This window comes from Furipterus horrens, unplaced genomic scaffold, assembly GCF_987537825.1.
Source record: "Furipterus horrens unplaced genomic scaffold, mFurHor1.1.pri manual_scaffold_2, whole genome shotgun sequence".
Taxonomy (NCBI): domain Eukaryota; kingdom Metazoa; phylum Chordata; class Mammalia; order Chiroptera; family Furipteridae; genus Furipterus; species Furipterus horrens.
This window is the reverse complement of record NW_028327172.1, coordinates 49,793,597-49,821,276: the sequence shown is the minus strand read 5'-3', so window position 1 is coordinate 49,821,276 and position 27,680 is coordinate 49,793,597. Positions and strand designations below refer to the sequence as shown.

Here is a 27,680-nt window from a genome sequence, read left to right as displayed (position 1 = left end):
TTGAAACACTTGCATAGCATAATAGTTTAGTGCATGAAGCCAAGATGTGGGGGTTTAAATCTCACACTTATGGGATCTATATCTTTGAGCAAGTCACTTTTCTGTGTAAAATGGGTGTAATAATAGTGACAAATTTAGGTAACCAGCTCTTACTTCTTTTAATTAGAAACCTTTTCATGATTGTCACTGAGTTACAGGGAAATAAAATTGGGCGGGATACATTTTAAAGGTAGCCTAATATATAAAAGGGTCAATGATTCCAGGTCAAACAAATGCAAATAACTGTGTTGGAAAACAAAAAGAGAGACTCCAAGATTCTGGCAGGCAATGCCGGACACCCCATCAATCTCTCTCCAACATCTTCACAACTGTGTGCCTTCTCTGACTCCCATAACATTCAAGGTCTCTTAAGTTACTCTTACTTGTGAGAGGGCTACCTTTCCCGGCCATGCCTGGCATTGCACGCTTAGGCTCTGCTAGGGAACTGATCCTCCTTTTATACCACTGTCTGTTTCGATGCCCCGATGCCACGCCACACAACTGTCTATCTCATTGCTCAGAACTCTGGAACGACTGATATCCAGCTTCAGGCTAATTCTCTCAACTAAATGTCCTTCTGGACGGTTTCCTTTATGCCCAGTCACTCCTTCCTCTCATTGTTCCTCAGCATCACCTGTAAGCGTTAAAAATTAAGACTCTCAGACCCCTCCCCACGTGGGTCCGGTAATTCCTTCGGCTAACCACACCTACGGCCTTAATGCCTTAGCTCCGCCCCATTTTAGCTCTTGGTCCCGCCCCTTCCTCCGCTCCACCTCCTCTTCAAACTGGAGTCACAAGTACGCATGGCTCTCAGCCTCCTCGTAGCGTGATGACGTTAGGGCTGGCGTGGTGACGTATAGCGGCTGCTTGCGTTTCGGCTAGGGGGTCAGAGTAGGTTTATAAACCCCGCGCGACCGTGGGGCGTCCGGACCAGCTGCGGCACGTGGTTTCCTTGCGGCTTACGCCGGTGAACGTGTTGTTTCTGTTCCGCCCCTCGGGGTGAGGGAAGCAGAGGAGACGTTCTTTGGAGATAGAGCTGGAGCTTCTTAAGGGGAAGGGAGCACCCGGGGGGTTTTGAAGCACCTGACGGCAGGCCGCGGCCCGGAATTGGGGAGCGGCTGAGAGGGAAGGGTCCCCGCAGGCAGGGTCCGAACGCGCTAGGAGCTGGGCTGGTGCTGAGGACGGAGGGCCTGGGGAACCTGCGCGATGTTCGGGGCCCGGTGCGTGCTCCGAGCCCTGCGCTCCTGTTCCTCTACTCCCTGCCCGAGACCCAAGCCTTCAGCCAAACTGAGCGTGCGGGAAGCTCTCGGGGCCCAGAACAAGAATGGGGAGCTCGTTAAGGTTCAGGTTGGTGTATGGGAAAGGGTGTCTTTATTTTTGTTTTATTTATTTTGTGTGTGTGTGACATGGCACATCCACATCTAGGCTTGGCTTGTACTGTCGGGTCAGAACGACACAGGCCGATTAAGGGTTGAGGCCCCGGGAGCAGAAGAAAATATTGGGCCCCTTAAAAAAAAGAGACAGGGAAAATAAAAATACATGTTAATCATATTTTATGCAGCATAGTAATGAAACCAAACTTGGTGTCATTAGAAAAAAGTGTAAAGTTGGGGTTTTGGGGGGCCCTTCAGAAGTTTAAGGGTCCACCATTAAAGCTGCCTCTGGAATGACAGGCAGTGGAAAATTAGAAAATATAGGCAGTCGCGTGTATTCACACTTCGCTCCTTTCATTGGCTACCATTACGTTTCGCAAAAGCTGTTGTGAGACCTGTAAAGCTCAGGAACTTTGCTTTCATGGTACCAGGGCATTACCTGTAAACTTGTTAATCATACAGCAAAATAACCGAAGGCATCCCTTCTTCTTTAGTCCTTCTAATAAATATCTACAGTTACATGCTGGTTGTCTTGAGCTAGCTCCTTGAGAGCAGAAAATATGTCTTACGTGTCTTGGCGTTCACACATGGCTGACTGTAAATACTTGTTCAACTAAACCATACCTTTCATTCGACCGCAGTGCCGAAAGAGGGTTTGCATGAAACTAGGAAAAAGAGTGGGGTGTAGCGGCTTGAAAGAGCTCTGGATTCAAGCTGCCTAGGTGTAACTGATTATGGGGCATGTCACTTAACGTGCCCTAACCCTCAGTTTCCTCTTATAAAAATGAAGGTGATGATAGGTATAAGACATAGAACAGTAGTCCAAAATCAATAAATGTTAGCTATTATTCCTCTTGCTAGTAGTATTTGCAGCAGTTCCATATATTTCCTCTTAAAGGAGCAGGCCAAGCAAGGTGGTTTGCTGAGACACTGACAATTATTTTTGTTGTCCTCACCTATCCCTGATATTTAGCAATATGATTAATCTACCCCTCTGCATTTCTTTGGGTTTCATATTCTTTCCATGATACAAATCAAAATCTTTTCTAGAATTCATCTATTAACTTGGCATACATTAATGACACCTTTTATGTGCTAGTCTACAGACAACTCGAAGATGAAAAGAACAGCCTAGTGCCTCAATTAGAGGCTTTGACTTTAGTGCTGTCCAGTCTAATATAGTAGCTACCTGACACTGGTACTGCTTACTACTGAACACTTAAAATGTGGGTAGTCTGAATTGAGAGGTGCTGTAAATTACTGATTTTGGAGAACAGAAAGAATACAAAATACTGTTATATTGATTACATGTTGTTAATATTGGGGGCATAATAGGTTAAATAAAATACTTAGATTAATTTCACCTACTTTTTTTACTGTGACCATTGAAAAAATGTAAAATTACTTATGGCTCACATTTCTGTTGGACAGCCCTGGTCTAATGGCTGAAACAAGTAATTTCAGCAATATGGTAGGTGTTAGTGGTATAAATAAAGAACTTGGAGAAAGCAGAGGAAGTCCTTAACTGTGAGGAGGTCAAGGAAGACTCTTTGTAAAGTATGTTGGGGATAGAAAGAAAATAAGGGACAGTACTGTCACACACCGTATAATGTTTTGGTCAATGACATCGCATAAAGATGTGGTCCCATTAGATTATAATGGAGTTGAAAAAGTCCTGTCTCCTGGTGACTTGGTAACCTTGATAACCTAACATCATAGTGCAGTGCATTACTCACATGTTCATGGTGATGCTGGTGTAAACAAACCCAAGGTGCTGCTAGCTGTATAAAAGTCGTCGTCGTCGGCAGCCGTCCGTCTCGAGAGACGATGGTGTAGCTTCTTAAGAGTCTATCTGCACCGCCGACAATGGCTGTGCAGTCCGACTCGGGAGTGACATGGTATCTGTCTCCTCCCGTGTTGAATCGACATCATGCGATGACGCTGAAGCTACAGAGCCTGGGCAGGGTGATATGGAGGGTCTGCTGTTGCCCATGCAGCAGACCCCCCCTCTCTTCGCAGCTGAAGGGTCCAAGGGAAAGACGGAGTCAATACAGCTTGGCTTCAGGTGCGCCGCAGGAGTTGCCGGTGTTGACTACAACGTCAAACCGCCTTAGGGACTCCGGCTCCGGATTTTCTGTCGGGGTTTACTCCCTTAGCCTTTCCCCTGAAGAGGTATGCCGCAAGGCAGCGGAGGTTTTTTGGAGACAGAGTTTTCCTTCTCTGATGTGCCCTGACTGGAAGATCGAACCAGCGACACTTAGCTCGCAGGCCGACGCTCAATCCACTGAGCCAAACCAGCCAGGGCTGTATAAAAGTATAGCGCATATAATTACATACATAATACTTCTAAGGATGATAAACGAATACTGGTTTGTGAATTTACTATACTTTTATTCTTATTTTACAGTCTACTCTTTCTACTTACTTGTACAAAGTTTGCTGTAGAAGAGTATGCCTTGTTACACCTGCAGCAGCCTCATACATTTTGCGTTTACCGCATCTCTTGATTGTATCATTTTCTCTTGTGCTTCATTTAATCTCATGTTGATTTGTACAGTAACATGGGTAGGTGTATAGTAGCTGTACCATCTAGATTTCTGTAAGTGCCCTCTATGATGTTGGTACAAGGTTGAAGTTGCCTAACAATGCAGTTCTCAGAATGTATCTGTCATTAAGTGGTGTGTGACTGTACAGTTTTTGTAAGTAGGATCATCTTGCTTTTCCCAGGCATGTTGAATAGTTAATCAAACACTATCAATTGTTTCACAATTGTTCATTGTCTGTTACACGAACATTCTCTCATCTTCTCTGCTAATTAAGTTTAAGCTAGATGTGATTGGCGAGAGAACTGTTTTTCATGTTAATTGGTATACCTGAAGACATCTCATTTGTACTCAGACCTACTTGCCATTTAAATTCAGAGTGTTTTGGAAAGTTTATTTATAACTTGTGTTGATAATGAGAACTTTCTTAAGAACTCTTTATGATATTTTGTGAAAGAAAAAAATCCCATAAAGACAGTTCTCATTTATAACTACATAATCTCCCTTCTCAGAATTTGATATAAAAGGAGAAAGAAACCAAAATACGTGCTCCATTATTTATAGCCCAATTAAGGGGGTGCAGGGACAGGAGAAAATGTGTGAAATAGCCAGTATTGGGGGGATTGGTTATGTTAATTAGGCTCTTCAACCAAATGGAATGTCAGGCATCTATTCAGAAAGATGAGCTTTATTAACAAAACAGTGCCAAAGCTATATCTCACTGTGATAAGAACCATATAAAAGTATATACACTTATGAGTGAACTAAAAGCAATCGATTTGTTAAGGCAGGATTATGACATTTTTTTCCTTGGTTTCATTTAGTTTATGTGTATGTGTAATGAAAATGTAAAATGTTTACATGTTTTAAACTCTCATTTAGAACTATTTCTTTTCATTAGGGATGGATTCGTTCAGTCCGATCCCAGAAGGACATCTTGTTCCTGCATGTAAATGATGGGTCCTCTTTGGAAAGCCTTCAGGTTGTAGCAGATTCAAACTTTGACAGTAGGTGAGTTTTAAAAAAATAAGAAGTGAGTCCTTTGATTTTGTTTTTCATCTCTTCTGCTCCCCACTTTCCTAATTCAGTACCCTGCTGATCTTTCTAAACAAACCTGCTTTTCATAGTTTTAAGGTTCACGTCCAAATACTTATAATCAAGATCCTTCAAACTCAGGCCTTTCCTCCTCTGTCTAACATCTTCATGAAACAATATTCCCACCTATCCTTTGCTTCATTCTCTTAACTACCTACAGCTTTTTAACTAATTAAGGATAAAAAGTTCTATCATTAAATATTTTAATGTTCTGATAGTAAGGTTTGTATTAAAATGAGGGTTGTGTATAATGATATCTTGTTTATGCTGTGTTGTTACTATAGAGAACTGACTTTTGGCAGCTCTGTGGAAGTTCATGGACAGTTGCTAAAAAGTCCAGCCAAAAGACAAAATGTGGAACTGAAAGCAGAAAAAATTGAAGTTGTTGGAAATTGTGATCCCAAGGTATGTTTTTTGACACTTAAATGGAAGCTATTTAAGCTTAATTAAAAACATCAGCAATCTGTCGTAAGTGTGATTATTGGGAAGATGGCACTTACAATGTGTTTTGAGTGTAACTTCCCAGGTAATTCAAAGAGGCAGCAGAGCCTAAGGAATGTAGAGAGAGTAGCTAGCAAAAAGTATCTATGTAGATGGCTGAGGATTATGAATAAGAGCTAAGTATAGTCTATGCATCTCTGTCACAGTTGAAACTTGCCACTTTTTCAAGCATGCCTAAGGACAGAGACATACCAGGGCAGACCACGTTCTAAGGAAAGTTCTGTCTAGAAGTGACTTGCGTGATCTGGAACTGCTCTGTCCAATATAGTAGCCATTAGCCACCTGTGGCTGTTAAATATTAAATCAATTAAAATTAAATAAAAAATTCCATTCCTCGGAGTCATTAGCCACATTTCAGGTGCTCAGTGGTCATATGAAACTAGTGGCTACCATATTAGATAGCACAGATACGGAACATTTCCATTTATTATAGAAAATTCTTTTAGACAGCTAGAGTGTTCTAATTCTTGGGCTGAACAAAGAAATTCTACATGAAGATATGTTTATACCTGTTTTTACAAGACTCTTCTGTTAGTAACTTTTTATTTATAACCTAATAAAGAAGTTAGCAGGAATAAAATCATAGATTATTAATCTAATTTCTTAAATTGGAGAAAATGAGGCCCTGCCAGGTGAAATGACTTGCCCAAGGTGACAGAGCTGATTAATGGCACAGCCGAAATTGATGTATGTACTAGCCATTTGACTCCCTGTGGTTTTGAGATACTTCAAATATTTAGTGAACAAAAAATGAGGAAATACAGGGAAATTGCATTATTTTAATTCATTTTTAGTTCTTAGAAGAAATTAAATATAGGCAATAAGAAAATGGGCAATTTCTTAAAAACGTTCTGAGTAATTTTTTAAGAAATTCTAATTGACATGTAAAATCAAGATTCAGGTTCTGAAATTTCTGAAAAATAAACTGAAAATAATTTGGAACTCAGAGAGGAATGGAGACAGTAGCCATTGTTCTTCTTTTTTTGGGATATATGATTATTAAAAATTTACCATGTGTTAATTCTTCTTAAATTGTTCTCCCTTGGCATCTGTGAGTGTTGATACCTTCACCTTCTCTTTCCCTTCATTTCAGTGTTATTTTTAAGTATTCAGACATTAGGGAATTCTGAACCCGTTAACAGCCTCCAAATTCCTGTTAATGAAGTCATATTTTTTACTTTAGTAAATGTGGTGCTTATTTCTATACAACATAAACTAATATGTGCACACAGCCTAAAAGTAATAGATAAATCTAGAAGGCTATTGGGGTAGCTTTTTTACTTAGCTTCTTTGTTACTTTTTTATTGAAACTTTGGTTTTGGTTTGTTTCTGTCTTCTTAATCTTATAACACCAGTGTGAGTAGGGCGGAAATACTTCAAGATACATTCATAATTTTCTTTAAATTTTTTGTAAATATACGCTACTCTGCCAGATGACAGAAAGCTGTTGACCCTTCCTCATATTCTTAGATAGCAGTGCATGTTGGTAAACAGTGATTAAACAGTGTCAATTGATTATGAGTGATTGTGGACTTTCAGGACATTTGGGTGATTTAAAACTTAAGTACCAGCTGTCTGTAAACAGCTGTAGAAAACAATCTTTAATATCTACAATATTCAGTACTCCTGTGTGCCAAACAGTGGGCTATTTTGCATAATTAAATTCTAATTTCTCTATTTGTAAGTAGTGGTTGATAGCTAACAGAAATTGGGTAAATAACAGATTAGCCTCAGTGATATCAAGTGTACTTGCCCGTGGTTCCACAGCTAATAAGTAGTAGAGCAGAATTAAAACCCATATTTCTCTGATTCCACCCCACCACCATTCTACTAACTTGTTGGAATTAATTTGGGCTATATTCAGATATAAGAAATAATGAAGGAAAACATCTTAGTTTTGTTCTAAAGCACTACTATTTTTAAAATGCCCTGGAAACTATCTTTTTAGCTTCTAATTTGTTTTCATTTATTGGCAGGATTTCCCTTTTAAATATAAAGAGAGGCCTCCTCTGGAGTATCTAAGGCAATTCCCTCACCTTAGGTGTAGGACTAATGTCCTGAGTTCTATACTGAGGGTTCGCAGTGAAGCCACAGCTGCTATTCATTCTTTCTTTAAGGTAAGGTGTTTTATTTCTCCGTGTTCTGTCTTGTAAAAAAATTGAGTAATTGTAACACTGGAATATTATCCTAAAATTCTACTAGTCATTTATTCCAAGCACCCTTTACTTTCATGGTACTTTTTTTTTTTTTAATCGATTGATTGATTTCAAATTTCCTCTTTATCACTGCTTCTGAGCAATTTGATTATGAAGTGCCTTGGCACAGTTTCTTCATGTTTGGAGTTTGTTGAGGTTCTTAGATCTATTCTTTTTTATTTTCATTAACTTTTTTCAGCCATTATTTTTTCTAATATTTTTTATGTTTTCTCCATCCTTTCTGGACTTCAGCTACCCAAATATCAGAGCACACTGATGTTCTTCCCTTTTTTTAAATTCTTTTTTTTCTTTGTGATTTTCTTTTGGATAATTTCTATTGCTGTGTCATTAAGTTTATTTATCTTTTCTTCTGCGATGTTTAATTTGTTGTTATTTCTATCCAGCACATTTTTTCATCTCATACATTTTAGATTTCATATCTAGATGTTTGATTTGGACCCTCTTAAAAAATATCTTCCATTTCTCTACTTAATTTTGAACATAGTCAATATGGTTTAGAACATATACAATGCAGTAAAAATACTGTTTTTATGTCTTTTTCTTCTAGTTTTAAAATATCTGTCAGGAGTCAGTTTTGACTTATTAATTTCCTCATTATGGAGTATGTTTCCCTTCCTCTTTGCATACCTGCAAATCTTTGATTAGATGCCAGACATTGTGAATTTTAAGCTTCTTAAACTTTGTTCTGGTATGCAGTTATTTGAAAACTTTTTGATCCTTTAGGTCTTGGTTTTAAGTAGGTCTGGAGAAGTTCTTGGTCTAGGACTAAGGCTGAGGCAAAGCCTTCCTGAGTACCTAGTGCCTTGTGAATTGTGAGTTTTCTGAGTCTGGCTTGTGGTTACAGACATGGTTTCCAGCCACATGTGAGTGCCAGGTACTGTTTCTTCTAATCTTTTTGGGTGGTTCTTTTTTGTGGCCTTGGATGGTTTCCTCACAAGCATTTGCTTTATCATTCCTCTCCCTATACTCCAGGTGACCCTCTACCCATCTCTGGAGTTCCCCGCACAGCTCTCTCCTCTCTAGTATTATGCCTTGAATTTTAGTCACTTTGGTCTCTTAAGACTCCCAGCTCTGTCTCCTCATCTGAGGGAGTCTGCTGGGCTCCACTTTATTATCCCACTCTCCTTGCTATGGTATGGAATATTTTAGGGTAGTAAGTTGGGCTGCTGGTGGGGTTCACTATGTTTGGTTCCCGTCTCTCAGAGATCTGTGTTGTCTATTAGTATCTTAAAAACCATTCTTTCATGTGGTTTCCTTGTGCTGTTTTTTTTTTTTTTCCTTTTCTTTTTTGGTTGTTTCAGTTAGGAGAGTAAATCTGGTTCCTATTTTTCCATTTTGGTCATAGACATAATATATATATTATATGCATACTATATAGTATATATCTATACTATACTGTATATATATATAAATAGTAAGCACAAATTTTAAAGAGTTACCAGTGTTGATCAAGTAGATTGATATAATAACTAAAGGCATTTTGTCTTATTTAGTTTTGCTTTCCTACCATTTCCCCACCCCTGGGAAAGCCACAGTGGAATGTACAATAGTTGGTAAGTTGATGAGGTGAGGGGACCCCCTCATGTGGATGGGGGTGGGGGTGGCGGTGAGGCAAAGACAAGGAGTGGCCCAGAAATAAAGTTCAATGTTATTCCGTGTGGTTTTGGAACTCTTCCTATGCCACTTCTTCAGATCTAGCTAATTTGCAGAGATTGTTTGATAGTATATCCTTCCCTATATCATGTAGGCCCAACCTATTGTAGCATACAAGAGAGTTCTTGTTTTTTGAAAAGCTCCCTCGGACAACTCTGGTAAAACAGCTAAAGAACATCATGGCTTTAAAGCATATACTACACTTTTGAGTAAACAAGGGAAAATAATTTACATTATACAATATCATCCCATTCTGGTTTGAAAGGGAGCATTTATATATGCTCTCATAAACTTTCTTATGCAACGTCCGTATGGTTTTTCACACAAACAGAAAATTTCTTCAGATCCGAAAATGTTTTCCCCTATCTACTTTAACAGCTGATAAAATGAACCTGTTCTAATTCTGAAGTAGTTTTATAGATTTCTGGCCACCAGGTGGTGGTATTGGCCATCCATTGATAAGTGGGCTTTACCTATTTTCTGCATTTCTTTGTTATGTGAAACTTTTGCAGAGCTGTAAACAATTAAAAAATAAAGGAAGAAACTAGAAATTCTGAAGTCAAAAAATAAGCAAAATAAAATTTAAAAAACATTTTAAGTGGTTGAAATAAATTTTAACACTGTTGGTGATAGTTATAAAGTAAGTACGTTTTTTGAGTGCTATAAATTCACATTTTAATTGTAAAGACCTGGAAAATATAATCCAACTTCTATAATGTCACCAATTATATGTGTGATAGTTAGGACTAAATTGTTTAAAGAAATCACAGGAGAGCTATAGGACATATTAAGTAATCGTTATATGTTATCTAGTATTTAGTACTATTTCTGTCAGTTGTTATATTAGGCTCCTTAAAAGATGTTATTTAAAATGTAAAATCTTCATAAATTTCAAATCTAGAAATATAGAAGAAAATTAACGGACAGTACCTTTTAATTAGGATACTTTAAGCATCTAGAGTTACTTTTTGGTTTGAGTATCAAAAATGTTTTGTGTATAACTTGATTTGCTCATAAAATTGATACATTTGCTATGAACTAAAACTTGACTATCGGGGATCCTGAAGGAATGAGTTATTTTAGAAGAGTTGAGTTTTTCAAATAAAGGATTATCTATTGAGGCACCATTTTTTCTAAATTCTAGTGGAAATTATCCTACAGTGTATTGCATACTTCCCTGGCTTCCTAACTTGAGCCAGAAAAAAAAGGTTGCCCTTTCTTGATGAGTCAAGCTTCTTCCTTTAAGGATCAGATTTTTCCCTCCTCTGTAGAGCAGTGCTTTCAAAGCAGTCACAGTGTGGAGTATTCTTTGTACCTGTGTTGAAATGACCCCACACTGCTGTGTCTTTGAATTCCTGTGACTGTTTCTGTGGATTTTTTTTTGTGTGTGTCTTTTTTTGCTTTCTTTTCACTTTTTGTTGCTAGTGGTGTGCCTGTGGCTAGCAAGTGCTGTTATGTTGTTGTTGTTGATTCTGATAAATAAAGATACTTATTTTGGATGTGTGGCTGTGTGTGTGTGTGAAAGAAAATATAGTCCCTGAGCCATTGAGTGATGTGTTATGGGCCTTAGTACGTGAATTTTGTATTTTTCAGATACTCAGTGCCTTATAAAATATCTATCAAGATATTTAGATACATAGAGGTAGTGGGTGCTATCTGAAAAATTATATGAAAGTATGTGCTTTTATTTTTGGCTCCTTCTCTGGGCTTCCTACTTCTAACTAGGAACCACTTTGCTGTGGGACAGGATAAGTAACACACTGATAACACATTGGAACAGCTGCTGCCAGGGTTCCTCCAATCCTTGCTATTTATTTTCCACTTTATCTTTCTCCTACCCTCTCCACTCCTCTTTTTTGAACTTTATTCTCAATGTTTTATTTTTCTTCCTTTGTATACTTTATAGCTTTAGTTGGTAATTTTATGGACTTTGATCTGATAAGTCTTGCTAGCGGCATTAAGCCTTAAAAAGTTGGTGACACCTTTTGAAAGGTTTAGCATTACTTATTAAAAATCATTCCCACTACTTGAGTGAGTTTTATTTTTTAATCTCATGTAGTTATTTTCATAAGATTTACAGTGATGTTTCTTGTGGCAGTTGACCAGTTCTAACTTTGGCAATTATATTTAGCCGTTAAGTTCCCCCCCCTCCCTGCCCTCTCCCCACCCTCATTTCCTTTGGATTTTTCATTTCCTTTCTTTGTTTACTGCACTCAAGCTCATCGTTGCCTGCATTCGTGTGGAATAAATGATTCATGTCCACAATTCTTGGCTCCTGGGAGATAAAAATTTTATGCAGTAATATTATTATTGATTATATTTCATTTGTTCTCTATAATGTGCTCTGTGCAGCACCTCTAGGCATGTTGCTCCCAGACTAAGTACCTATTTGAATACTTTCCCAGGGACTCCTAATTCAGAGTTTGAGTATTTACTCAGTCTACATCATAAGGCAAGTTGTTAACTAGATACTTTGTATCTTAACCAGAATACTTTAACCTTTTTATGAAGGAGGGAGCAAATTTGGGAGGTCCCTGGTAACACACTGAGATGTTTTGCATTCCAGCCGTGATAGGCAGATATAGCAGAGATTAGAAGTATATACCATATATGAATTTATTGTATTGATTTCAAGACCATGATTTTTCCATTAAACACATACTATTCTGCCTTTGAAGCCTAAGTCCCCTTTAGCTACCCCCACGCCCACCTTGCAACATTTATACTAAATGTAACCTTTTGCCTATATCCATAGTCAAAATGAATGAAGCTTAACCTTGAAGTTGTTGAGTTATTTCAGTTCTACTAGCAACAGCTTTTGTGGTTCACTAATGGAAATAATCTCAGACTTTGGAGCGGAAAAATTGCAGTTGGGCGCCTCAGTAATGGATGCATTTGCTACTCAGAATCTTCTTTGAGGCAAAAGGAAGTACACTGTCTGTGCCATGTGCAGTGCTCCTACCGTCAATTTAATGACAGACCTCCTGAAAATCATTTCTGCCTTGTTTGCAGTTTATTTCTTTAGTCCGTATTTGTCAACTTTAATTTTTCTCCTTTTCACTGCTTTGTTACAATTGAAGTTCTCATTGCAAAATAACAAACTTTACATTTACCCCTGTATTCTCTTAGCAATGTGGCTAACGGTTATTTATTATACATTAACCTTGAGTGGCTGAGTGTGTGGAGGTGGGGTGGGTTAAATCACTACCAGTATGTTAGAAAAGTGGAAGAAGAAATAGTACCAGAGACAGACCCAGAAGACCTGGGTTACGGCCCTGGGCTGCCACTGACTAGTTGTTGACTTGGCAATTCATTAGCCTTCATGGGCCTCAATTTTCTTATCTTTGTAATGAGGAAATTGGACTAGATAATGTCTAACTCATTTCCTGATTTAAAATTATTTGTGCTTTTATGCATAGTAAAACACTCAGCTTGGTATTTCAGTAGTTTTATTTGGGGAGTTGGAGAGGAGTTTGATATGGCATTCTCTTAATGCTATTTTAATTGTACAGTAAGATATATTTTTCTTGGAATTGTTCCATATACAGGTATGCTGAAAAAAATGGCTTTTCTTTTTCTTCCAGGACAGTGGCTTTGTGCATATTCATACTCCAATAATCACGTCCAATGACTGTGAGGGGGCTGGGGAACTTTTTCAAGTTGAAGTAAGTTGTGCTTCCCACGTTGGGGATATGTTGCTCTCTGACATTTTTCATTTGAGGGTTTGTTTTAAATTTAATAAGAGTTGTATGGCTAAATCATGACCAGAACCTGAAATTTTTTCAGTAGTAATATTTAAAAAAAAATATGTAGAAAATTCGAACTTCTCTGATTCCTGTTCTATCAGCTCTATTATTTATATTGTGACTAAAAGGAGTAGGTTTTAAGTTTAGGATGCCATTTGCTTTTCTTATATAACTGTGAATTGGTGAACTGGAGTAATTTGAAGAGATTAATAAAGATTCTAAGATACCTTTTGTGCAAATTCAACCCCCAGTTAATATTTTTGGATGGAAGTCATATTTTAAAAGATAAGTTAAATTAGAAAAGTATACATGTGACTATTTCCTTTTTCAAAGTCTTTAAAAAAACATTTTTCGTAAGAAATATTTATGCCCTAGTGTAGTGGCTCAGTTGGTTTGGAGCATTGTCCTGTACACCAAAAGGTTACTGGTTTGATTTCTGGTCAGGGCACATACCTAGGTTGTGAGTTCAACCCCCAGTTGGTGCGCACGCAGGAGGCACCTGATCAATGTTCCTCTCTCACATCAGTCAGCGTTTCTCTCTCTCACCCTTTCACCTTCCCTCCCTCCCTCCCTTCTTCTCTCTTTCTAAAGTCAATAAAACATATCCTCAGATGAGAATTTAAAAGAAAGGAAAAGAAATTATTTATGTTCTGTACACCTCATGAAGGCTCTTATTTTAATACTCTATTCAGTAATTGTCAGCCTGCCCTTGTAGGTAATTTTAAATTTACTAGTTTTTCTTACTTGTGGGCAGTTGAAAGCCTTTTCATTTACCAATTTGCCAGTCTGCTTAAAATCATTGGCCAGTAGTATAATAATTTATAGAAATATATGTTGATAAGTAATCGCTTTTTGTATTTCTTTTATTTAGTCACTGATTTCTTTCTTTCTTTTCTTTTCTCTTTCTTTTTCCCCTCACCCGGGTACTTTTTTTCCCCATTGGTTGTAGAGAGAGGAAGTGACAGAGAAACATCAATGCAAGAGAGAAGCATCAATTGGTTGTCTCCCGAAAACTGCCAGACTAGGGATTGAATCCTATGCGTATGCGCCCTGAGGGGAATCAGGGATCCAGGCTCAAACCTGCAACCTAGGCATGTACCCTGATGGGGAATTGAACCACGACCTTTCAATTACAGGCTGACCCTCCAACCAACTGAGCCACACTGGCCAGGGCCACTGATTTCTTTAAGAAGTCATGATTCTTTTCACATATTGGGTTTTCTGTCAAATGACAAGACTTATTTATAACTGCTCTCTCTGGTTCAGTATGTTCTCACTCTTTTGCCATACAGTATTATATTATTTTCAGGCGTACAACTTAGTGTTTAGACATTTATATAGTGTTTGAAGTGATACCCTGATAAGTCTAGTATCCAGTTGGCACCATACATAGTTATTAGGATATTATTGACCGTAGTCCTTATGCTGTATTTTACATCCCCATGACTATTTTTATAACTGGCAATTTTACTTCTTAATCCTTTCACCTTTTTTTACCTGGCCCTCCATCCCCCCTCCCACCTGGCAACCATCTTCTATTACCCTATCCATGAGTTTGTTTCTGTTTTGTTTATTTTTGATTCAACATGTAGTGAAATCATATGGTATTTGTCTTTCTTTGCCTTATTTCACTTAGCATGGCATCCTTTAGATCCATCTACATTGTTGTAAATGGCAATATTTCATTCTTTTTTTATGGCTAATATTCCATTGTATATATACACCACATCTTCTTTATCTAATTATCTATTGATGGACACTTAGGTTGCTTCCATATCTGGGCTATTATAAATAATGTTGCAGTGAACATAGGGGAGCATATATCTTTTCAAATTAGTGTTTGGAGTTCTTCAGATAAATACCCAGAAGTAGAATCACTGGTTCATATGATAGTTCTATTTTTAATTTTTTGAGGAACCTTTATACTATCTTCCACAGTGGCTGCACCAATTCTCAATCCCACTAACAGTGCACAAGGGTTCCCTTTCCTCCACATCCTCGCTAACACTTCTTTGTTGCTTTATTGATGATAGCCATTCTGACAGGTTTGTGAGGTAATATCTAATTTACATTCCTATGATGATTTAGTGCATTAAGCATCTTTTCATATGTTTATTGGCCATCTGTCTATCCTCTTTGGAGAAATGTCTATTCAGGTTCTCTGCCCATTGTTTAACTGGATTATTTCTTTTTTTTTGGTGTTAAGCTGTATGAGTACCTTATATATTTTGCATATTAACCCGTTATTGGATGTATCATTGGTGAATATCTTCTTCCATTCAGTAGGATGTCTTTTTGTTTTGTTGATGGTTTCCTTCACTCTGCAAAAGCTTTTTAATTTGATGTAGTCCCATTTGCTTATTTTTTCTTTTATTTCCCTTGCCTAAGAAGATAATGTCCAAAAAAAATACATATTGCTACCAGCAATGTCAAAGAGTTTACTGCCTATGTTTTCTTCTAAAAGTTTTGTTTTCAGACCTTAGATTTAAGTCTTTAATCCATTTTGAGTTTAGTCTTGTATATGATATAAGAAAGTGATCCAGTTTCATTTTTTTTGTATGTGTCTGTCTGGTTTTCTTAACACCATTTATTAAAGAGACTGTCTTTATCTCATTGTATATATACTTGCCTCCTTTTTCATAGATTAATTGACCATATAGTCATGGGTTTATTTCTGGGCTCTCTACTATGTTCCATTGATCAATATGTCTGTTTTTATGCCTGTACCATGCTGTTTTGATTACTATAGCTTTGTAGTATAGTTTGATATCAGGTAGCTTGGTACCTGCAACTTTGTTTTTTCTAAAGATTGTTTTGGCTATTCAGGGCCTTTAGTGGTTCTAAATAAATTTTAGGATTATTTGTTCTAATGTTGTGAAAAAAATGCCACTGATATTTTGATAGGTATTTCATTGAATCTGTAGATTGCTTGGTTTTTATGGACATTTTAATGATGTTAATTCTTCCTGTCCATGAGCACGGTATATGCTTCCATTTATTTGTATCCTCTTCCATTTCTTTCTTTAATGTCTTATATTTTTCCAAGTATAAGTTTTTTACTTCATGGTTAAATTTATTCCTAGGTATTTTATTCTTTTTGCTGTAATTGTAAATGGGATTGTTTTTTAATTGCTTTTTCCAACAGTTTATCATTAGTATATAAAAATGCATTCTATTTCAGAATATTAATTTTGTATCCTGCTACTTTATTGAATTCATTTATTCTAATAGTTTTTTGATGGAATCTTTAAGGTTCTCTCTATGTGGTATCATGTCCATTTGCAAATAATGATAGTTTTACTTCTTTCTTTCCAATTGGTATGCATTTTATTTATTTTTCTATCTGATTCCTGTGGCCAGGACTTCCAATACTCTGTTAAATAAAAGTGGTGAAAGTGGACATCCTTGTTTTGTTCCTGATCTTAAAGAAAAAGCTTTTAACTTTTCCTTATGAGTGTGATGTTACCTGTGGATTTGTCATATATGCTCTTTATTATGTTGAAGTTTGTTCCCTCTGTTCCTACTTTGCTGAGAGTTTTTTTTTATCATAAATAGATATTGGATTTTGTTAAATGCTTTTTTCTGCATTTCTTGATATGATCATATGATTTTTATCCCTCATTTTGTTTATGTGCTCTGTCACATTATGGTGTATGATCTTTTTAATGTATTGCTGAATTTGATTTATTAATATTTTGATGAGGACTTTTGCATCTATGTTCATCTAGGATATTGGCCTATAATTTTTTTTTTTTTTTAGTGTCATTGGCTAGTTTTGGTATCAGGGTAATGCTGGCCTCATAAAATAAGTTTGAGAACCTTCCCTGCTCTTCAATTTATTTGGAATAATTTTAAAAGGATAATTATTATTTTTTGAATGTTTGGTATAATTTAACTGTGAAGCCATCTGGTCTAGGACTTTTGTTTGTTGGGAGACTTTTTTATTACTGATTAGATTTCATTAGTAGTTATCAGGCTGTTCCAGTTTTCTATTTCTTCCTGGTTCAGCCTTGGAAGATTATATGTTCCTGTGAATTTATCTGTTTCTTCCTGGTTATCCAATTTTGGGCATATAATAGTTAACCTGGTTCTTGAGAGTTGTATGTGCTCTCCTATTGAAGTTGGGTCTCAGTTGCTGTTTGCACATCCATGTCTGGGATTGACCCTCAGGCTGACTGGCTGTGAGGGCTTAACAGCCATTAAGCTGTTGTGTGTGGGCTGACTGCATGAAGTGGGAGTCACTTTGGCAGAACTCTGATGCCAACTGAGTCCAGTCTAAGAGTATGTTGTTTGTGGAGCTGGTTGGGTGTGTTGGCCACCAGGTGTGTCGGTTGTGGAGCCTCTTGGGAGAGGCTCAGATGCAGGCCAACGTCAGCCTATGTTTGTGTTCACTTGGGGCCGCCTCATGGAGTCTACAAAGTGGTCTACAGTTAGTTGCCACTTGTTCTGGGCTTCGAGGCGCTTAGGAGAAGCTCTGCTGTGAACCAAGGCCAGTTGCCACTAGTGCTAGCCTTGGCACCCTTTGGTGGGCACCATGATGTGAGCTGAAGGCAACAAACACTTGTGCCAGGCTTCTGGCTGATATTAAAAGCTACGTTCCAAGCCAACACTGGCTGCAGCTTTTGCCAGACTTGGAATCAGCTGATGAGAGTTACAGTCCAAGTTGAGACTGGTAGTCACTTGTGCTGGGCTTGGGGACACTTAGCAAGAGGTACAGGGCATGCTGAGGCCAGACACTGCTTGTTTAGGGTTTGTAGACATTTGAGAGATTTTAGGATAGTCCGCAGTGAGCCAGAGTAGGCTTGTGTGGAAAAGGACTGGAAGTGACTTGGGCCCAGAGCACTAACTGGGTGGGATGGACCAGGGCAGGGTAAAAGGCGCTAGCAAGGTTGATGGAGGGCTCAGGTTTAGCACCTGCCTTCACCTGCCAGCTGGGTTGGGGAGAGTTCTCAGTAAAGAATCAGTGGTGGCTGCCAGCTCTTTTGTCCCCCGAAGGAGCTACCCTGTCCCTTGTCCCTCCAGCCTTTACCCTGAAGCTAGTCAGTTCAGTTTTCTTCCATATTTCCGTGGCTCTTTTCGAGCTGCTGCCCCTGCACTGGAGCCCAGAGCCAGTGAGTTTCTGAGTCCATGCATGGAACGAGTGTATATAATTTATAAATATACATTTTTTTCTCGGTAGTTGTGTTGTTTATAATCTGTTTGCACCTTACGGGTCTTCTCAATATTGAAGTGAAAAAGAATCATCTATCTTAAATACATTTCATAATCCCTAAACCACTAAACATTAAAACGTAAGTGACAAAGAAGGAAATTATAATTTAAAGGCATTTTTACAAACAAAAGGAATTATTAAAGAGACCCAAATTAAACAGTAAAAAAACTCTGTAACTAACTTTTAAAAAATGATAAATTTGGAGATAACTGCTTTGCTAGGAGGGAAACACCATAAGCAAGACCGATTGATTACAGTATGTGTACATATTTTGGTCTCTAAACAACACAAGGCAAGTTACCAGATGAGTATAAATACATAGGAAGGGGAAAAGTATATATGTGTTTCTAAGCTAAACAAATGTTCTATGTTCATAGTATTTCGGGGCCAGGTTAAGTAATTTTATAGTGGAATTAGACTTCCCTGTTCAGAGTACCTGAAGAGATGCTCTTGACTTCATTGATCCCAGACTCCTGCAGTCAAGGTCTGTATCAGGTTTCAGCAATTGTAGCTTTTTGCTGTGACCTGCAGCCTTTGTTGCTTTCAGAAGTTCTCCTCTAAGACTTGTGTTCTGCCCCTGCCAACCCTCTATCCTTTGAAAGAAGTGCTGCTTCTTATTTCTACCTCACACACCTCTGTCCTTCCAAGCTTTATTGTGTTAATTTCCTCCTCACTGCATGTAGAGTCATAGGAATTTGAATCATGGCACCCCACTGTTAGAAGGAAGCATTTTGTATTTAAATTGTTGCTTCTCTTAATAGTACTCTTTTTTGCTCTTACAACAATGAAGTGTCAGGTTTGAGGGCAGCAGTAAGAGGCTGCCTTGAAATAACAGTAAAAACATGCACTTCTGAAATACTGTTGAAAAGTGAATGCATGTCTCATAGTTTTCTTTTTTCTCATTTCCATTTCCTGCTTTAAGACTTTGGATATTAAGGTTTGGGGACTACTGAATACATATGTAGGAAGTTGCATTCAGGCCATTGATTTGTTATTCAGCTGACATTTGGTATCATCTGTGTTCAAGATGCTGTGCTAATTGTTATGTGGGTTATAGAGATGAGTTAAGGTTCTGGCTTGTAAAGCTGGTGAGTTTACAGGAGTTGACAGAGACCAGAGCATGCTTTTCATTCACTCGTGATGTTACTTATGTTACAATATTCCTGGACTGTACACTTTTTCCTCTTTGTCTTAAGGCCCTAACTGAGTCCACATAATTATGTTTGATCTTTACAATACAAGAGTAACTATTTTGTCTCTGAGAAGATAAAGGAGACTAAAGGAAGAATTAGAGATTGTGGCAAAAACTAGACATTGATAGGAAACAGGTGAAACTGCCTTTTGTATATATTTGAGGTTACAGTGTTACCAGTTGTAAGTGGTTTAGAATCTGGAGGAAGATTAGGTCAATGAGGATTGACTTGATTAGAAAAATCTTCAAAATGAATATGTGACTTTCCTCTGCCCCAGGGAAGATATTCCAGGTAGGGAGCAATGTGAGCAGAGTCAAGTGTTTGAAATAGCACCGGGTTTTCATTGGAATCTGGATGAACAGACTAAAAGGCATATTGGTGAATAGCTATAGGAATGAGGAAATGGAGCAGATTTTTTAAAATCTACATACCATAAAATTCACTCAGGTATACAGTTACATGGTTTTTATTATATTCATAGGGTTGTGCAACCATCATCACAATCTAATTTTAGAACATTTTCATCACCCGCAAATGAAACCTGGTACCCATTATCAGTCCCTTCCCTTTCCTGTAGGTAACCTAAAACTACTCTATAGATTTGCCTCTTCTGGAGCATTTTATATAAATGGAATCATACAACATGTGGTCTTTTGTTGTGGTCTTTTGTGTCTGGATTCTTTCATTTAGCACAAAATTTTTGAGTTTCATCCATATTGTAGCATATATCAGTACTTCATTACTTTTTATATTTGACTAGTATTCTGTTGTATCGATATACAACATTTGTTTATTCATTTAGCAGTTGATGGCTATTTGGATTGTTTCCACCTTTTGGCTATAATGAATAATGCTACAATGAACCTTTGTGAAAACATTTGGATGAGTATATGATCTCATTTCTCTTGGGTGAAATTGCTGGGTCATATAGTAACTCTGTTTTGAGACATGGCTAAACCACTTTCCAAAATGGCTGCACCATTTTACATTCCCATCAGCATGCATGAGTCTTCCGATTTCTCCACATCATTGCCAACGTGTATTATTGCCCTTTTATTTTTATTATAGGCATACCAGCCTGTGTGAAGTGGTATCTTATTGGGGGTTTTCTTTTTGCCTTTTGCTTTAGAATTTTTACAATTTATATGTAAATGTGTGATTCACATTAAGCTTTTAATTACTAGTTCTTCTGTGCCAAAGTATAATATATAAATGGTTACACATTATGAAATTAAATCAGACTGAGAAAATCTAAGAGTAATACTTTATACAATAGAAACACTACTCAACTGTAGAATTCATACAACTTAAGTACTTTTTAAAATGAAGAAGGAACTGAAAAGTGTAAGCCTATTAAGTGGAACCTAAGGAGACATGTGTAATTTTATATCTGAATCTCATACTGTGGAAAATCTCATACTGTGGAAAATTTCATACTGAAAGTCTCATACTGACTCTCATACTGTATTCTGAAGTTTGGCATTAGGTTGGTGTACTTTTTAAATTATTTTGGTTATATATGTATATATGCATGTGTGTGTGTGCATATCATAAAATTTACTGTTTTAACCATTTTTAAGTATACAATTCAATACCATTAATTATATTAACAATGTTCTGTAACCATCACCACTATTTCCAAAACCTTTTCATCACCCTAACAGAAATTCCATAGCAGAAACTCTCCATTCTCCTCACCCCAGCCCCATGTAACCTCTAATCTATTCTTTGTCTCTGGACTTCTCTATCTAGGTATTTCATATAAATGTAATAATACAGTATGTGGCTTTCATGGCTGGCTTCTGTTGTAGCATGTATCAGAATTTCATTTTTCTTACTGAACAATATTCCATTGTATGGATATACCACATTTTGTTCATTTATTGATGGACATTGGGATAAGGTTAGGGTAAAAAGGCTAGTCACTTTTGGACTCTATTTACCTCTACAATCCTCAATTTCCTGACTTGAAAAATGTGACTAACACTATGCTAATAGGTTGTAAGAAGAATTAACTGAAATAACATATATGAAAACTTAAAATTACTATTCAAAAATAAGTAAAATGTAATATGCAGGAGCAGGCTAATGTAAGCACCAAAAGTTTCTCTTTTCCAAACTGTTGTGCATTCTAGAAATGGTAACAAGAAGTTATTGGACCTGAAATTTTAATGCTTGTAAATTCTTTTGATGAGATTATTAATGGCACACATCATTTTGGTTCTGCTGAATGTTTTCACTTGTTAATACTCTTACCTCTTTCTTTTAAACCTTTTAGATGGTACAAGGGCTAACCCAGGTCAAACTTCTTATCAAGATAATTTTTTTTCAGATAACATTATTATCTTCCTCCTTCTAGCTCCTATTCTACTTGTGCTCAGTTGCTGTAGCCTGTTTTATTTTTTTAATTTATATTTTATTGTTTATGCTATTATAGTTGACCCAATTTTTTCCCCTTTGCTCTCCTCTACCCTGCCCTGTCCCCCACTTCCTCAGCCAATCCCCACACCATTGTGGCCATGTATATATGTTGTCTGGCTAATCCCTTAGCCTTCTTTCAACTAGTCCCCCACCCCTGTTACAGCTGTAGTCTGTTCCATGTGTCCATGCCTCTGATACTATTTTACTCATTAGTTTATTTTGTTTATTAGGTTCCACATATAAGTAAGATCATAGGATATTTGTCTTTTTCTGAATGGCTTATTTCACTTAGTATAATAGTCTCTAGGTCCATCCATGCTATTGCAAAAGGTAAGAGTTCCTTCTTTTTTACTGCTATGTAGTATTCCATTGTAGCCTGTTTTAATACTCAGTTCTTTAATGGTCTTTGACATCAGTTTTGTTTCCTCATCTAGATTAGAAGCTCCTTACAGGGAAGAACTGTGTCCTCCATGCTATCTGACACAGATGGGACATTTGGGTACCTGTTGATTATTATTTTCTGTGTGCTCTTTTAACTTGCAGAACTTTTAACCTTAAGACTAGTCATTTTCTGCGAGGATCTCTGTTGCTACTAATGTGCAGTTTCTGCATGTGACAAATGCCTAGGGCATATCTAGGAAGATAGATTCACACTAATGTTTACCCCTGGACATAGTGTCTGCTGTTCGGTATTTTTTTGATTTTTAGTCGTATGCATGTGTTACTTTTAAAAAAAGATAATATGTATAAAATATACACAAGTCAGAAGTTATAAAGTTCAATTTTCCTTTCATCCATGACTCCCTGATACCCATGGGAAGTCACTCTTATCTATTCCTCTCTAGGAACTTTTATTTCTGTCAGCAATATGTTTGAGTGATATTTCTTGTGAATTAGCTTTGAGAATGTGTTACCAAATTTTAAACTTTTTTCCAATTTTAATTTTAATTTTAATATTTTTTTAATTACAAAAGAAAGTGCCACACTATATTAAGAGAAATAAATCTGTTTTCATGGGCACTGAGAAGAGAACTGACCGGAAAGCTGATGTGCTGTCACTCATATGTGTTTTTTGCCACTTCTTCTGTAAAAAAATAACAATTCCCTAAGATTCTGAACTGATACAGCCTGCTGCTGCTTCCTATTCAGAACACTGAGCTATTTCTTCCATACTCTGATATCCACCAAATGGAGTTCATTCTTAAGGTGATCTGATCCCCATCAGACACACACTAGACTAAAATTGTACTATTTGATTCATCCTGTAAATATTTGTAATTCTTCTTTTTTGAGTGAAAAGTACTGTGCTAATGCTATTTGACATATGAAGTTATTTCTGTTTTGCCTCTCAGCAACATGAATTTGCAAGATATTTTTAAATGGGAAAAACAAAATTCTACAATAATAAAAGCCACCAAAATAATGTGAATTTGATTTGTATTTCTCTAATAGCTAATGACATGGAGACAACCAGTGTCCTTCAATAGAGGATTGGATAAAGAAGATGTTGTTCTTGGCTTCATCTACTCTACTGTTGATTCCCTATAAATTGCTCTTTATTTCAATTAGTGTATCTTTTGTTTCTGACTGGATCTTTTTTCTGCTGTTGAGGTTCTAAGTTCATTGAGCATCCTTATAACTATTGTTTGAACTCTGCATCTAGTAGATTCCTTGTCTCCATTTTGTTTAGTTTTTTTACTATAGTTTTGTTCTGGTCTTTCATTTGGGCCATGTTTCTTTATTTCCTCATTTTGGCAGCCTCCCTGTGTTTGTTTCTGTGTATTAGGTAGAGCTGTTATGTCTCCCAGGCTTGGCAGAGTGGTCTTATGTAGCATGTGTCCTGTAGGGTCCAGTAGCACAGCCTCCCCTATCTCCCAAGCTGAATACTCAAGGTGCACCTACTGTGTGGACTGTGTATATCCTCCTGTTATAGTTGAGTCTTGATTGCTGTTGGCATGTCAAAGGTCATCCACCACCTGTGTTCTGTCTGGGACCATCTGGCATAAGCTACAAAACAATCTGCAGATGGCTGCTATTTGTGCTGGGTTTGGAGTTGCCCAGGCAAGGCCAACCTGTGAACCAAGGCTGGCTGCTGCTAGTGCCAGGACTGGGGTAACAAATAAATGATACGGAAATAAGAAAGCAAAAAACAACCAATCAGAGCAGCAAGAAGAAAAAAGAATCCAAAAAAAAATGAGGATAGTGTAAACAGCCTCTGGGACAACTTCATGCATACCAACATTAGCATCATGGGGTGCTGGAAGGAGAAAAGAGAGAGCAAGAAATTGGAAACCTATTAGAAAAATAATGACAGAAAACTTCCCTAACTTGGTGAAGGAAATAAACATATATGTCCAGGAAGCACAGAGTCCCAAATAAGATAAATCTGAACAGACCCACACCAAGCCACATCATAATTAAAATGCCAATAGTTAAAGAGAGAATTTCAGGAGGCATAGGTAGACATGCTTTGCCTCTTTGCACAACCATAGAAAGAACTACAACCAGATCTCAAAATCAAATAACAACCAGAACCATCAGAAAATTGAGCTGTATGGAAGTCTGACAACAAAGGATTTAAAGAAGCAGCATTCATCCAGATGGGTAGGAGAGGTGGGATCATGGAGATGGGGTGGAGAGGTAGTGTGGCTCACACATGCAGTGGTGGTGGCAGAACAGACGGTACTACATTCACGTGTGCCTGGTAAAAATTGGGAGGGATAAACTGGGAGCCAGCGATCCCAACCCCAAGCCAGATCACACAGCCCAGGATTCAAGCACTGGGGAGGTAAAACCCCCATTACCTCTGGCTGTAAAAACCAGTGAATGTTGGGGCGGTGGCAGAAACTGCCGGACTTTTGCTGCTTAAAGGGTCTGCAGAGGGCAGCAGAAGAAACTGCTAGATTTTTGTCACTTAAAGGGCCCACATGGTCTTAGAATGCATGCAAACTCCAGGGCAGCAACTGAAAGGCCACCAATTGCATATAAGAAGTGGGTGAAGTGACTGGAAACAGGGCAAGAGCCAGACAAATTGTCAGAAGCCAGGCTGTGGCATTGTCTCTCTCTGAGCCCCCCATCACAAACAGAGCCACAAAGTGATGAAGTGGGTAGCTCTGCTCTGCCCCACACAGCTTACAGGTGCCTTTGTGACATAGGCCATGCTACTAAGACAGGAAGTAAAAGCAGTTCTACCTAATACGCAGAAACAGACATAGGGAGACTGCCAAATTGAGGCAGAGAAATATGGCCCAAATGAAAGAACAGAACAAAACCCCAGAAAAAAGAACTAAATGAAACAGTGATAGCCAACCTATCGGATGCACAGTTCAAAACACTGGTGATCAGGATGCTCAGAGAAATGATTAAGTACAGCCACAAAATAAAGGAAAAGTGAAGATTATACAAAGTGAAATAAAGAAAATTATACAGGAAGTCAACAGTGTTGGGAAGGAAGCCAGGATTCAAATCAATGATTTAGAACAGAAGGAAGAAATAACCATTCACCTGGAACAGCAAGAAGAAACAAGAATGCAAAAGAATGAGAGGGTTAGGAACCTGTGGGACAAGTTTAAATGTACCAACATCTGAATCATAGGGGTGCCAGAGGAGAAGAGGAAGAGCAAGAAATTGAAAGCTTATTTGAAACAATAATGAAAGAAAACTTCTCTAATTTGGTGAAGGAAATAGACATACAAGTCCAGGAAGCCCAGAGAGCCCCAAACAAGATGGATCCAAAGAGGACGACAACAAGACACATCATAATTAAAACGCCAAAGCTTAAAGATAAAGAGAGAATCTTAAAAGCAGCAAGAGAAAAGCAGAGAGTTACCTACAAAGGAGTTTCCATAAGACTGTCCGCTGATTTCTTAAAAGAAACTTTGCAGGCAAGAAGGGACCGGCAAGAAGTGTACAGAGTGATGAAAAGCAAGGACCTACATCCTAGATTACTTTATCCATCAAAGCTATCATTTAGAATGGAAAAGCAGGTTAATTGCTTCCCAAACAAGGTAAAGCTAAAGGAACTTATCATTACCAAGCCATTATTACATGAAATGTTAAAGGGACTAACTTGAGAAAAAGAAGGTCAAAACTATGAACATTAAAATGACAACAAACTCAACTATCTACTGAATCTAAAAAATAAAAACAAATCCAAAAACAAACTAAGCAAACAACCAGAACAGGAACATAATCATATATATGGAGATCATTTGGAGGATTATCAATTGGGAGGAGGAAGGGGGAGAATGGGGGAAATGGTGCAGGGATCAAGAAGCATAATTGTTAGGGGAAGTATAGGAAAGGGAGAAGCCAAAGAGCTTACATGCATGACCCATGGACATGAACTAAGGAGGGTGACTGCTAGAGGGAATGGGGGGTACCAGGTGAAGGGGGACAAAAGGGTAATATTGGGACAACTGTAACAGCATAATCAATAAAATATACTTTAAAAAAAGATAAAGAGAAATCTTAAGAGCAGCAAGAGAAAAGCACTTAGTTACCTACAGGGGAGTTCCCATAGACTGTCAGCTGATTTCTCAAAAGAAACTTTGCAGGCTCGAAGGGAGTGGCATGAAATACTCAAAGTGTTGAAAAGCAAGGACATAGAACCTAGATTATTCTACTCAGCACAGCTATCATTTAGTATCGAAGGACAGAGCTTCCCAGACAATAAAAAAATCTAAAAGATTTTATGACCATCAAACCAATATTCTATGAAATGTTAATGGATCTTCTTTAAGAATAAGAAAATAAAAAATGTTCAATAAAATGGCAATAAACATATATCAACAATTGAATCTAAACAATAAAATGAACAAACAAGCAGAACAGAAACAGAATCAGATACAGAGAATGTTGTGATGATTGCCAGATAAGAAGTGGGTCAGAGGCATGGGTGAAAAAGGTGAAGGGATTAAGAAGTACAAATTGGTAGTTACAGGATAGTTATGGGGATGTCAAGTTCAGCACAGGAAATAAAGTAGCCAAAGAACATATATACATGACTCATGGACATGGACAGTGGTGTGGGGATGGCCTGAGGTGAGGGACACTGGGTGGAGGGGTGCAAAGGGGAAAAGTGGGACAACTGTAACAGTATAGTCAATAAAATATAATTTAAAAAGGAGATGTGGTACATACACACTATAGAATACCACTCAGCCATAAGAAAAAATGAAATATTGCCACTTGAAACAACATGATGGACCTTGAGAATGTTATGCTAAGCAAAATAAGTCAGAAAAAACTAAGAACCATATGATTTCACTCATAGGTGAGGTATAAAACTGAAACTCATAGACACAGACAGTAGTATGGTGGTTAACAGAGGGAAGAGGGTGGAAGGCAGTAAAGGGGGCCAAATCTATGGTGATGGAAGATGATTTGACTTTGGTGGGCATACAATGCCATATACAGTTCATATATCATATAAATGTACACATGAAACCAATATGATCTTATTAACTAATATCACTGCAATAAATTTAATTAGAAAAATAAATAAAAATGTTGCCCTGGCTGGTATGTCTTAGTTGGAGTGTCATCCAGTGAACCAAAAGGTCGCAGGTTTGATTCCCAGTCAGGGCACATATCTAGGTTGCCAGTTCCATCACTGATCAGGATCCTTGCATGAGGCAACCAATTGATGTTTCTCTCACATCAATGTTTTTCTCTCTCTCTTCCTCT

The 27,680-nt window shown here is 37.6% G+C and overlaps 1 protein-coding gene across 5 annotated transcripts in view; it reads left to right on the top strand.

Annotated features, from left to right (window-relative positions):
- The first annotated feature begins 893 nt into the window (after nucleotides 1-893).
- The window catches only part of NARS2 (asparaginyl-tRNA synthetase 2, mitochondrial), a 109,864-nt gene continuing 83,077 nt past the window's right edge, over nucleotides 894-27,680 (top strand). For 3 of the 5 annotated variants that reach the window (XM_090267789.1, XM_090267788.1, XM_090267792.1), the window contains exons 1-5: nucleotides 894-1,386; nucleotides 4,857-4,966; nucleotides 5,335-5,455; nucleotides 7,528-7,668; nucleotides 13,005-13,085. In XM_090267789.1, coding sequence (XP_090123915.1) covers nucleotides 1,246-1,386; nucleotides 4,857-4,966; nucleotides 5,335-5,455; nucleotides 7,528-7,668; nucleotides 13,005-13,085 — 594 coding nt within the window. In that variant the 5' untranslated portion in view covers nucleotides 894-1,245. The remainder of the gene's footprint in view (nucleotides 1,387-4,856; nucleotides 4,967-5,334; nucleotides 5,456-7,527; nucleotides 7,669-13,004; nucleotides 13,086-27,680) is intronic. The other 2 variants (XM_090267791.1, XM_090267790.1) reach the window with 1 other exon arrangement.